The 12996-nt window shown below is 54.7% G+C and overlaps 1 protein-coding gene across 13 annotated transcripts in view; it reads right to left on the bottom strand.

Annotated features, from left to right (window-relative positions):
• Positions 1–1613: 1613 nt before the first annotated feature.
• The window catches only part of RGS3 (regulator of G protein signaling 3), a 131666-nt gene continuing 120283 nt past the window's right edge, over positions 1614–12996 (bottom strand). For 11 of the 13 annotated variants that reach the window (XM_032240433.1, XM_032240430.1, XM_032240432.1 and 8 more), the window contains 5 exons: positions 7954–8018; positions 4845–4946; positions 4396–4457; positions 3641–3807; positions 1614–2565 (listed from right to left, as the gene is read on the bottom strand). In XM_032240433.1, the coding sequence (XP_032096324.1) occupies positions 2380–2565; positions 3641–3807; positions 4396–4457; positions 4845–4946; positions 7954–8018 (582 nt within the window). In that variant the 3' untranslated portion in view covers positions 1614–2379. Of the gene's footprint in view, positions 2566–3640; positions 3808–4395; positions 4458–4844; positions 4947–5038; positions 6626–7953; positions 8019–12996 lie in introns of those variants that run through there. The other 2 variants (XM_032240445.1, XM_032240446.1) reach the window with 2 other exon arrangements.

Genomic DNA, 12996 nt, shown 5'->3' with positions numbered 1-12996 from the left:
TCTGGTGCCAGCATGTATCAAGCACCTAGGTATGCCCGGCCCCAGGTTAGAACCTTTCTACAGACTGGCTCACCAGCTCTGGATCTCAGCGCTGAGACAATATTATCACGCCCACTTTTGCAGGCTCAGAGATGGGCAGGGACTCACTGAGGTTACAGAGCAGGTCAGTAGCAAAGTCAAAACTCAAACCCAGGACTGCCTGATTCCAAAGCCTGGCAGCCTCTGGAGACAGAAAAACCCACAGTAAGCCAAACAGCACGGTACTGGTATACCTGACTCAGTACGTGTGGTAAGGGCTAGTCAAGGAGGGGGCATGGCTGCCAGGGAGCAGAAGGAAGAGGGTTCTCTACCGACCCAGGCTAGCACTGTTGCACAGGAGATTCTTCTGAAACAGGCTTTCAGGGTGAGCAGGCATGAGGGGTCCCATTTGCAACAGAGGCAGGAAAAGTCAGGCTCGGTCAGAGCAGCAGTCAGACAGCCCACCTCTCCCTCCTGATAAGCCCCTACCCAGCATCTGCTCCACACCCAGGCCCCAGCCCAAGTCCTAATCCTGAGGAGGGCTCAACCCAACTCCCTGAAGGCCCCCAGAGACCAACAATTCTGATCGTGTCACTGTGCAGAGGGGCAGAGAGGGCTGGCCTTGCCCAGGGAGGTAAGTGAGGGGAGGCAGGGAGGAGGGAGCTGCACGCCTCACGTCCTCTGCAGCTCTTCAGGACCCCAGGCAGGGAACAAGATTCAAGGAGATGGGGCCCAGCTCCTCCTGCATCAACTTCATCCAGCTTCATCTAAGACAGCCCTGCTGAGCCAGACTCCACCCCGGGCCATGCTCTGGCCCCTGGGAAGTTGTATGTGTAGGGTCAGCTTTGGCATCAGCTTGGCCTGGGCTCTGGGCCTCTTCTGTCCACTATAGGCAAGTGGCCTAGCCCCTCCCTTGAAGGATGCCCTGGGCCTTTCCTAAATTTGCATCTTCTGTTAGGTAGGAGGGGAAACAGGGGCACAGTGCGGAAAGCCTTACCCAGGGCCACAGAGAGACTCTGAGTCCCGCCTCCTGTCACTTCCACAGCTGTTCCTTCTATCCAGAGACCTTCGTAAGCCCACCACTGCCCTTCCTGAGATTTTGGCCCCATCCACCTTCACCAGCCATCCCTGCACCACATGAAAGTTCTATTCGAACCTCAGGGGGTGGCAAGGCAGAGAAGTGAAGGAACTTGCTGAACCACGTAGCCAGCTGGTGACAAGCGAGGACTCCATCCTGTAGCCGGCAGAGCGCAGGTGCAGCCAGTCAGACCTGGGCTCAACTCCAGCCACCTGCTGGCTACGTGACCTTGGACCAGTCACCTTCCCAGTCTGGGCTTCAATCTCCTCATCTGTAAAATGGGCATAAGCCCTACCTCCCAGACTTGGGGAGAAGATGCAGTGGCCGCTAGAATGAGTGTGGCATGGCGCCTGGCACAGAGGAAACGTGGGAGAGCAGCCCTCACTGGTGTATCTGCTCCAGGATGGGGGCAGGTGATGGCAAGAGCGGGGAAGTGGCTGAATCAACAGCACAAAGAGCAACACTCCCGGCCCTCACCACCCTGGGAAGGCTTGAGACCGGGAACACACAGAAACGGTCAAGAATGAGAAATAACACAGGTCTTTTATTTGCTCCAGAACTTGGCTACTGTGTGGTCTGAGGGTGCCATGCTTTCCCAAAGCTCCTGAGGGACACCCCACCCAGGGGGTGCCAGATCTGTGTGCTGCCAGACTGCATCAGTCCAGAAGGCCAGCTGGCCATCACTGGTGCCTGGGACCAGCACATCCCCTGAAGCTAGAGAACGGTGTCCACCTTTGCATGGCGGCTTCTCACAAGGCATTGGCTAAAATATTGCACTTGTAAATCAGGAAAACTGATGAGGCAAGGGTTTCCTATTACAGGACAACGTGCCAAGCATCCGGCTACTATTTAAATAAATAAAACTCAAGGTTGGGGTCTGAGCTGCGAGCCCCAGTGGCCCTCCAGGAGGGCCCGAGAGCCCAGGCCTGGATCTCCTGCCCTATCAGCCAGTTCTTTAAGGAACTTGGTCAATGCAAAGCCTCTGCAGTCTCCGCAGCAGGGAGCAGCAGCTCCAGATCTGGCTCAGCTGGGGCCCCTGACCTGCCAGAGTCCTTGGGCCCCCTCGTACCAGGGCAGTGGGGACCTTACGGGGCCCGTCCTTCGACTCCTCCAGTATCCTGGGCCTCTCTTGGTCCAGGCCTCGCTTCCGTATGTCCATCCATCTGTCCAGAGACACAGCCTCTGGGGGCTTGCTTGCCCCCTCCGTCACAGGGGGGAGGGAGGCAGGTGGGCAGGGGGCCCAGCCTGCCTGGTGTGAATGCTGAGCGTGACTCCAGTGGCCCCTAAAGCGGGGAACTCATCTTCTTCTGGTTAATAAGGTCCAGGTAGAGGTCAGAACGCAAAAAGCGAGGGTACGAGTCCTTTTCCATGAGCCCAAAGATGCGCTTCTGTGCCAGGTCGAAGCAGCCCCGCGTGACGCTCTGCAGGTTGTCCTTGGTGTGCTCCCGCGTGTAGGAGTCCAGGTTGACCTGTGGAGGCAGAGGGTGACGTGGTCAGGGCTGCCTGCTGGGGGCCGACCCTAGCGCCCATGTGCCTCGAAGGGACCAGTCCAGCCTCTCACCTCCAAGCCCCTCTGCCCCACATCTTAAGGTTCATCCAGAGTGGAGACCCTCAGACCAGAGGATTCAAGTCCTAGCTCAGTCATTTCCTGTAGGGCTGGCAGCATTTATAAGGCCTGAAAATACCTCCCCTAGGGTGAAGCTTCCTGGGTTCAAATCCTAGCAGTGCCACATGTGGGGTGTGACTTTAAGCAAATCACTTAACTGTGCTGAGCCTTCAGTTGTCTTATCTACCGGCTAGGAATGATAGAACATTCCTGGAAGCATAAAAACCAAGCAAGATCATCCAAATAATGCACTTTACACACAGTGGCTGGCACACAGTAGACACTCAGTAGATGTGAGCAATTATGATTTGTCCCTCTGAGGCTGCCTCCTCTTTTCTTTTTTTCAAGATAGGATCTCGCTCTGTTGCTCAGGCTGGAGTGCAATGGTGCCATCATGGCTCACTGCAACCTCTGCCTTCCGGGCTCAAGTGATTCTCCTGCCTCAGCCTCCTGAGTAGCTGGGACCACAGGCGCCCATCACCATGCCTGGCTAATTTTGTAATTTTGGTAGACACAGGGTTTCACCATGCTGACCAGGCTGGTCTTGAACTCCTGACCTCAAGTGATCCGCCCACCTTGGCATCCCAAAGTGCTGGGATTACAGGCGTGAACCACCGTGCCCAGCCTGTCTTCTCATTTTTAAAATGAAGATAATAAAACCTGTTTCACAGGTTGTCGTGAGGATTAAACATGAGAGTGCACACATAAAGGGCTTACGATGCCTTGCAGGCGGCAGTGCCTTGGTGGCAGCCACTGTTATTACTGACTGGGATTCTGTTCTTCTCCTGGCCCTAGCCTGCATCTTCCCCCCTGGGTACCTGGGCTCACGGAGTCACTCTGGCCTCTCCCCTCCCTGCACTGCTGGCTGCCACCTTGCAGCTGAAGGGCCACTGGGCCCTGGGGATTGGAGGGGCTGAAGGTCTGGCCTGAGATCCTACCTCCTTGCACGCCTGGATCGCAATGTATTCAGCGAAGATCTTCTTGGCCTTGGCTGCCATCTTGGACTGTGACTTGACCTTCTTGAAGTCCTCACAAGCCAACCAGAACTCCAGATTCTCCTCACTGAACTCAGTGCGAAGGAAGGCTTGGAACACCGCTAACCCATCTGTGAGGAGAAGCCGCACCCAGGGTAAGAGGCAGAGCCAGCCTCTCCTGCCCTGAAGACCCCCAGCTTACCCCTACAGGACTTTGAAGATGGGTGTGCTGGGAGCTGAGTGCAATCCCCAGCCCCTGGAGCCAGGTGCCCTGCCATTCCTCTTTCAGGGTCTCAGCCCTTCCTATGCCTCAGTGTCTTTATCTGTGAAATCGGGACTATCAGTTCTGTCTCCTGGAACCCTGGGAGGAGCCGATGGGACCCTGCCCATGAGATGGCAGGCACATTTGGCCCCGTGAAAGCCCTCAGTACGTGGAAATGTTTCTTCTTGTTCTGGGAATATGTATCTGAGCACACAAGTCCCACGAGCCTCTGGCAGGCAGTGCCAGCTCCCATGGACAGGGAGGGGCTGACAGAAGCCAGCTCCAAGGCCAGACCAAGGGCCTCGGCTAGGGCTCAGCCTCTCCCCAACAGCAAGGACATCCCGAGGGCTCAGGAAAGGGAAGGCAGCCTCTCCAGCACCAGCCACACAGGGTCTGGATGGGGAAGAAGGGGAGAGGGAGGGAGAGCGCAGGGAGGGGGCAGGTGGGCTCAACTTACATTTATGAAGCAGCAGCTTCTCCAAGGACTCACCCCACTTGAGGGCTTCCTCTGAGGTGGGCCTGAGGGGCGAGGGAGGGAACAAACACAGTGAGGGACCTGTGAGGCTTGGGCACCTGGGAGGAGGCTGGGCCCGGTGGCCTTTGTTTAGTGCCCTGGGCTCAGGCTGCAGCTGAGCACAGCTGGGGTGCCCAGGAAGCTGGCCCACCCTCTTTCTCAGGGCCAGGGTCCCTTCCAGCCCCCACCTCTACCCTACCTGGCCTTCCTCCTAGGGCAGCCGCTACAGTGATGCAGCTGCTTCCCGGGCACCCGGCTCCCTCTGAAAGCCTCCGTCCCCCCGGAGCTGGATCAAGCCGGCAACCCCCTTCCCCTCCACCCCGTCACTCAGCCCTACTCCCCGGGGAGCTGGTGAGTCCCCGAAGGGTCCCAGGGTGCCAGGGAGGACCTACTTGAATGACTTCATCATTTTGTCTGCCTTGCCCGCAGGAGGGGCTCCAGGGGACTCATTCCGCCGTCTGAAGAGCCCCAGCTTATTCTTCATATCCTTGGCTCTGGGGACAGAAGCAGAAAAGAGGGTTGCTCAGCCTGACTCACCCGGCCCCTGCAAATCCGGAGTCGGGAGAGCTGGGGCGAGGGGACCTACTCCTTCATCGTGTGTCGCCTCTGCAGGTTCCCGTTGCGAGTGAGGTACATGCCTCGGAGCATCTCTGTAGGGCCCCCCACCTTGGCGCCGTAGGATGGTCTGCTGAAAGCACCCCTCCAGCTCCTGCCCCCCACCTCGTGTCCCAGGCAGCAGGCAGCAACGGTGCGAGCTGCAGCCACACGCGCTCGCTGGAATCCCAGCCTGATGACTGGACTCCCAGGCACAAGCCGGGGCTGGAACTCAGACAGGAGGAGCCAGGAAATGGGAGGGACCAGGAGGGGGAGCGGAAAAAAGAATTCCTCTCGGCCAACAGTGAGAGGGAGCCGTGAAAGGGGCATGTGTCTGCAAGAGACAGCCTCTGGGGCCACCCCAGCAGGAAGCCAGCTCCAGCTATTTGTGACAGGCCTCCTCGTTACCACGGCAGCAGGGAGACAGCGGTGGGGGGGTGGGGGGGGAACAAGTCAACAAATTGCTGAGAGGGAGGGAGGGAGCAGGGGAGGCTCTGCCCACCAGGGTGGCAGGACTGGCTATTTTTAGCCAAGAACCATTTTTAGCCTTGCTGGTCCCCCAGGAGGCAGCAGAAATCAGCACTGGGTGAAACTGCTGGCAAGAAAGGGGTTAAATGCCTCTTGCTCACATTCGACCCCCTTTTCCCTAGACCCCCAGCACGAGGCATCTCCCAGAGAACGGCTCCTGCCAGCCAGCCTAGCGCCTTAGCCATCTGCCTTGGCGTCATCCAGTCATAAATATACAGCAGGTCCCCAACGTCTTAGTAGTTTGAAGCCTGAATAACTTCAGAAGTACAAGTCCTATAAACTTACAAAAACACCATTTTAAAGTTTAATTATTTAATGTTGTATGCATAGTTTTTTGTGATTTTTGAATAATCAATTTTTCATATTAAGTTGCCGTCTCCTCCCTCCCAAAGATGGAAAATGCTGACTGACTCCAAAAGTGAACATGAAAAATTGATTATTCAAAAATCACAGCGCTAAAGATGTGCAAAAGAAATTTAAATAATTAAACTTTCAAGGGGGTTTGGTAAGTTTGAAGCGTTTATACCTCTGAAGCTATTCAAGCTTAAAATGGCATTAAGACCTAGGGGACACCCTGTCTAATGAAGAAAAGTCCTACGGGGGAGGCTGAGCCAGGCTGTGGAGCCAGACAGTCTTGGGTTCAAATCCCAGCTCCAGCAGTTACCAGCTGTGCGGCCTCTGACAAGCTTCCTGACCTCTCAAGTTTCCTATCCAGCTTTTTTCTCTGTCACGCTGTTTCTGTCAAACGGAAGCCAGCAGGCCAGGGCTCCAGGTCCCGACTCCACCACTTTCTTGCTGCGTAACTTAACCTCTTTGCACCCTAGTTTATTTATTTGTAAAATAAGGGTAAGGACAATAAGAAAGAAAGGAATGTAAAATAAAGGTAGTGGTAAAGATTAAATTAGATCACATATGAAATATGCACAGGACAGTGCCTGGCACAATAAATGTTAATGATTATTTTTATGATTACTCTAGATGTTCTAAACTCTTCATCTAAGCTTTTAAAAGTGGAAGCTTCAGAGGCCAGGCATGGTGGCTCAGGCCTGTAGTCCCAGCACTTTGGGAGGCTGAGGCGGGCAGATCACTTGAGGCCGGGAGTTTGAGACCAGCCTGACCAACATGGCAAACTCCTGTCTCTCCTAAAACTGCAAAAATTTTTGCTGGGTGTGATGGCACACACCTCTAATCCCAGCTACTTGGGAGGCTGAGGCACGAGAACTGCTTGAACCTGGGAGGCAGAGTTTACGGCAAGCTGAGATTGCACTCCAGCCTGGGTAACAGAAGGAGACTCTGTCTCAAAAAAAAAAAAAAAAAAAAATTGTGGGCTTCAGGCAATTCAAAGGCGGCAACTACACTGAAAGGAGGCTAGATAGGGCAGCTCCAGCACCGGGGTGCCTGCCCTCTGCTGCCACACGCAACCCCGCAGCTCCTGCTTCCAGTGCCACATTCAACAGCCCTGGCACCGCCCGCACCCTCTCTCATCCCACAAACGGTTAAGTGAAGATGATTGGTGCAAAGGACTTTTTTGTTTGTGCATTTCACCTTGCCAAGAAGGTGCGCTTGGCCGTGGAGTGAGAGAAGCCGATGGTTGCTGCAGAAAACTGAAGCTGTCGGGGCAGCTGAGGTGAGAAAGGCTTTCTAGGGCAGTGGTCCCCACCCAAGGTCAAGACCAGGAAAGAGGGTGGTAGGAGGCTCCTCCCCATAGCCCAAATCCTTCCTAGTAGTGGGTGCTACAGGACCTGGAGGGGAGGGGCTTCCTCTGGGGGGGTCACAGTGCATGTAGCCCATTGCCTCCTCCCTATACCTCCCCCCAGTCTCCAGAGCCTTAGGCGTGTGGGTGCAAGGACACCTGAGGTGAACCCACATACATATCTTTTTCATTGGTACCTCTAACAAACCCCAAAATGTATAAGAAGGCCTGAGTGTGGCCAGAAAAGGCTTGGGGAGTGCGGGATTCGGCAGCTGGGCCAGCAGCGCCCCCTCCTGGCAATGCCAGAAACTGTCAGCATTCAGGAGCTCAGGAGGAGGAAGAGGAGCCCCATGACTGTCAGTTCCACCCTTTCTCAGGTCACTCGTGGGCCCAGAGGTTTTAAAGGAGTTGTTGAAGCCACTTGGCCCCTGCATGGATCAGAAGCTGGGCCAGAGCTAGAGCAACCGGCTGGATGCCTCTGGTTCACTGTGGCTTCCGGGTACTGAATCAGCACCTTGCCTCACTTGGAGAGAATGCTCCCAGATCCTGTTTTTCCTTGGTGTCTGTCTGGGGTTATAGGCAAGACCAAGTGCAGCCCCTTCTCCCACCTGGACCCCTAGAGGAGAGACAAGCCCTGGGGCAGGGGAGGAAGAGGAGCGAGGGCACCAGGGATCTTCCCAACGTACAGGTTTTTGCTCTTTCTCTTCCGGGAGGCTTCGTCATCATCCCCAGCGGTGTCGGCCCCACTTATCTGCGGAGAGAAGACAGACACAGTGCAGTCTGGGCACCCAGGAGCTCCTGCCCCAGCAAAGAGAGGCTCAGGGACCCAACAGTCCCTGCCATCAGCCCCTTCCACCTCCAAAGCCCAAACAACCCTCACCCCCAGCACAGCAGGTGAGGGAGTGAAACCCCGCTGCTGGGAACAGCCTGGCCATGAAGCGGGATCGCCTTGGCAGAGCCTCAGGCCACAGGGAACTCCTCTTGGGGCATTCAGGTCCCCAGCTCACTGGGGAGGAGCCAGACAGCTGGCACTCACGACAGGCTGCATTGCAGACAGGGAGCTGGTGAGAGAGCAGGGGTTCTGCTGTGTCATCAGGCCCATCCCTGCCCCTCTCTGAGCCTCTGTTCTTTAATTTCTAAAATCAGGATCATAACGATTAACTCAAAGTTCGAAGGAGACCTGAGACGGTCGGCAGTGTATAAAATGAATCATTACGCAGGCCTGAGCACGCCTCTCTTGCCTTATACTTTTCCACGGCTCCCTAGTGCCCTCAGGGTAATGTCCAAACTCCATAACACGACCGGACCTACCATCTTAGGATTGAGGCAGAAAGTTCCATTTTATTAGCAACAATCGCACCTCAGATAAACCTCATTGACTACGATACTGCTACTGCGCAAAGCTGAACGTTCCATTTTAACACCAGTTACAACTCCTTCAGTTCTCTCTCTAGCCTGGCCCCTATTTCAGCAACCTCTTCAACTCTTCCTTCCAACCAAAGAGAAGGTCTTCATCTCCATATGCAATTCCTTCCCCAGGGGATGCTTTTATGAGTCTCTCCCCTCCCTTCTCTCCTAAGACCCAGCTTCAGGTAAGACCAAAACCTCAAGTGAGCCAGTGAAATGCCTCCTCCCCTGGGAAGCCCCCTCCGACACCTGGAACAAGGCTGTGCTCCCTTCACCTCTTTCAAAGGTCCCACCACACCCAAAATGACTTGTTCAAAATCTATCTCCTCTGCTCAGTTATGAGCTCCCAAAAGCAAGGCCTCTGTCTGCCTGGACCACTTTCCCAGGGCCTGGCACGCATTAGGAGCTCAGCAGGTCAAATCTGTGGAATGAGTGAATGAATCTGAGAGCGGAGAAGCGGGCTGGGGAGGGTGAGTCTGGAGGCCCTCCCCGCCTGATCCAGGGCCTGCTGTTCATCCCCCACCCACCCCGTCTCCTTGCCTTTGCCTGTGCAGTACCCACTTCCCGGAACGCCCTCTGTCTCCTCCTTCTTCCAGACCACTCCAGACACCCACCATCTCTATTAGGGCCACCCTCTGTCTCCCTTGCCCTGGCTGGGTTTGCGTGTCCTCTTCTGGGGGGACCCAGGGCCCCAACAGTGTTAGCCCAGAGCAGGAGCCCAGGTAATGCTCAGAGACAGCAGAAAAGTGAAAGTTCAGAGTTGGATAGGCATCAACCTATGTCCCAAGACAGGACAGAGGGCTACCAGGGCGGATCTCAGCTCTGATTCCTCCTGAGGCCCACCTCAGTTTGCTCGTTTGTAAAATAAAGAAGATGCTTAAAATAAAGAACTTAAAATGCTGTGTTCTTACTTCTGGAAAGAAAAGTAGGCTGGGCACAGTGGCTCACGGCTGTAATCCCAGAACTTTGGGAGGCCAAGGTGGGTGGATCATTTGAGTATAGGTGTTTAAGACCAGCCTGGGCAACATGGTGAAACCCTATCTCTACAAAAAATCCAAAAATTAGCCAAGCATGGTGGCATGCACCTGCGGTCCCAGGTACTCAGGAGGCTGATGTGGGAGATCACCTGAGTCATGATCATACCACTGCACTCCATCCTGGACAACAAAGTGAGACTCTGTGGAAAAGAAAGAAAATAATAAAAAAAAAAAGAAAGAAAAGAAAAGAAGGGAGGGGAAGGAAGGAAAGGGGGGGGGGGAAGGGGAGGGGGGGGGAGGGTAGAAGAATGCACTTATTTCAGATAGAGCCAGCAGGAGAAGCCACTGGCCTCAGTGGAGCACCCACCCAAGAATGGACGGATGGATGGATGGATGAGTGGGTGGGTGGATGGGTGGATGGGTGGATGAGTGGGTGGGTGGGTGGATGGATGGGTGGGTGGATAAATGCATGGGTTGGTGGATAGATGGATGGATGGATGAATGAATGTATGGGTGGGTAGATGAGTGGATGGATGGATGAATTACACTTTCATTAGCTCGTACTATAGGCCAGACCCTGGATGGAGCATAATTCAGATAAAATCTCATTAAACCTCACAGTAAATCTATAAACAGTAAACAGAGGATCAGAGAATTTAAGTCACTTGCCCAAGGAGACCCAGCATTTAAGTGACAGAGCTGGAATCTACCTCAATTCAAGGCCTGTGTTTCTCCACCAGAGGATGCTGCTACTCAAAAACGCAAGGTCAGGACACGTTTTAATGTTTCCAGGGAAAGACTCGGGAAGTGCTGCCTCTTTCCTGAGAATGCTGCCCCACCAGAGTTGTAAACACACATGTGTACGTGCACACAGAGGCACACACCATATGGTGTGATTTCAGAGCAAGGGTTTGGAGCCAGACCTGGATATTAATCCTGCTTTCACCAACTTTGGATCAGTTTCCTAGCCTCTCAGCTTCCGTTTTTTTACCTATGGCTTAGGCATAGTGACAGCACCTCACAGGGCTGATAGAAGGCTCACCAGGATGAAGTCTGGGCCCCAAGTCCCAGTCCTGGCACTCATGCCACCCTCAGTAACCAGTGCTCATTGCTCAGTGAGTGTTACCACTGTCACCCCAGAGCACACACAGGCTGCAGTCACGATGGCCTGGCGAGGCCATGCCCGAGGCCCCCACCCGTGGGAAAGAGCCCTGGGGCCTTGGGCTTCCTCCCATTCTAACCTCAGCTTCCGTACTTTATCGGCCCCACACAATGGGCCTGGGACCACTCCCACCCAGCCACCACCCCCAGCCTCTGCACTGCTGGGAAATGGGCTCTTCCTTCCACTGCGGGGAGGAGAGCCTCTTCGGCAGGGACTGACCCAAGCCAAGGCACCTGACAGAGGGGCTAGGCAGCTCTGGTCCTAGAAGTCAGCCCCCTGGGCTGCTGGGGAAACCCCAGCATGAAGAGGAGCCTGTGAGCCAAGGAGACACTGAGGTGGAAAACTGGGTTCTGGTTCCCAGCCCTAGGGACTCCCCATAGCTGCAGGGAGGCTTTGGGCTCTGGCCTTGGAAGGGGCCAGAGTGGCCCCCCAGGGTGCTGCCTCCCACAGCTGCAGCAAGGCCTGCCCAGGACAGCCTGCAAAAGCTCTCCAGAGGGATCTCCTTTCCACCTTCTCCACACTGTCTCACTCTGCCACCCCTGTCCGGCTGAAAAGCGAATGGAGGCGAGTCCAGGAGCGCGCGGCCCTTCCCTCACTCCGGGCAGAATCCCTGGGGCCTGCCCAGCCTCCTCTAGCCCCCTCCAGGGACTAGAAGCTTACCACCTCTTGGGACAATAATTATAATTCTTACTGTAATTATAACTGTCATTATAGTAATGATTAAAAGTGTAGATTTTTAATTGCCTGGATTTGAACCTTAGCTCAATTATTAGCTAATTGACCTTAGCTCAGTTACATCCCTTCCCCGTGCCTCAGTTTCCTTATTTGTAAAATGTGGGTAATAAGTGGATCTCCCTCAAAGGGCTGTGGTGAGGATTATGGAAGTTAACACAGGGGACGTGCCTAGCACAGCGCCCGGCACACAGCAGTCCCCAAGTACTCTTAGCTAGTGCGGGTTTCGCCATTATTTGTGGAGCGTTCACTACATGCCAGGTGCTGGGCCAATGTGCTTTGACATACTTTATCTTATTTAATCTTGACAAGGATTCTAAGAGCCAGTTGCTGATACTCCCCCTCAGTGTGCCGCTGAGGAAACCGATGCCCAGGGCAGTTTGGTAACTGGCATGGGCTCTCTGAACTGGCAAGTAGCAGAGAATTGTGGTCTGGGTCCAGAGCCCACTGTTAACTAAGGACTCTTCTGTGAGCAGGGCTCAGCTGGTTTCCCCTATTGGATCCTGGTCAGACTTCTGGGGCTCCCTGGCCATCCATGGCTGCCCTCTCTGATCCAGCGCAGCCTGGCAGGCCCCATGGAACCACGTGGAAACAGTTGGATCTAAACTCTACACTTGTTTACACATTAGAAATAATTCTTTAGGCTTTTTAAAAATAGGAGGCTTGAAGGTATTATCATGCCTTGGAGCTGGAAGGCATTTTTGAGGTCCCATTGTCTGATCTCTGGCCTAGGTATGAGCTTAATGAAACAGGGCTGGCACCCTTTGTGGACTGCCTCTGCCAGGCTAGTCCCCTGCAGGGGAGGAAGGAAGCAGGGCCAGGGAAGGGCTGCAGACTGTGGTCTGTGGTCTCCTCACTACTAAAGAATAGCCCATGACCCCTGTGCTGGGCCAGACAGGCTGGAATAGAATTCGATGGCAGCATCCTGGACCCAAACACAATGACTCTCCGGGCATCCCTGACCCCCCAGGAAAAAGGCCTGTGTGTCTGCTCTGCAGACCCTCCAGGGAGCAGCCAGGAAGGCAGGGGTCTGGCGGCAGGGGGCACCATGAGACCACTCAACTCAGCACAGGGCGCCAGACCCAGTGGACGGCCAGCTGGAGAACAGTTGGGGGGCCTCTCCCTTTCTGGACTCAGCCTTCCCATCTGTGAGATCACCATGGCCCAGCAGACCATCTCTGAAGTCTGTCTGTTCTGACATTCCTGCTCGCAGTAGAAATTGCTCAGCACACAAGAGGGCAGGATAACAGGGACGTGGAGAGCGGACAATGTCGAGACTGAGTGTCACCCTGTGGCAGGCAGCCTGCGCTCTGAGCAGCCTCAGCTTACCCACACAGCAGCACAAATGACCAGCCTGAGGCCGCCACGCAGAGCTTTCTATGTACTGCTCTCCCCGGAACCCTTGGGACAACTCCAGGGGGACTCCATGTTCCATTTATAAGAGAAAACTG

The sequence above is a fragment of the Sapajus apella genome, unplaced genomic scaffold (assembly GCF_009761245.1).
Source record: "Sapajus apella isolate SASKATOON/1434 unplaced genomic scaffold, GSC_monkey_1.0 scaffold46, whole genome shotgun sequence".
Classification (NCBI taxonomy): domain Eukaryota; kingdom Metazoa; phylum Chordata; class Mammalia; order Primates; family Cebidae; genus Sapajus; species Sapajus apella.
This window is presented reverse-complemented; position numbering and strand designations above follow the sequence as displayed.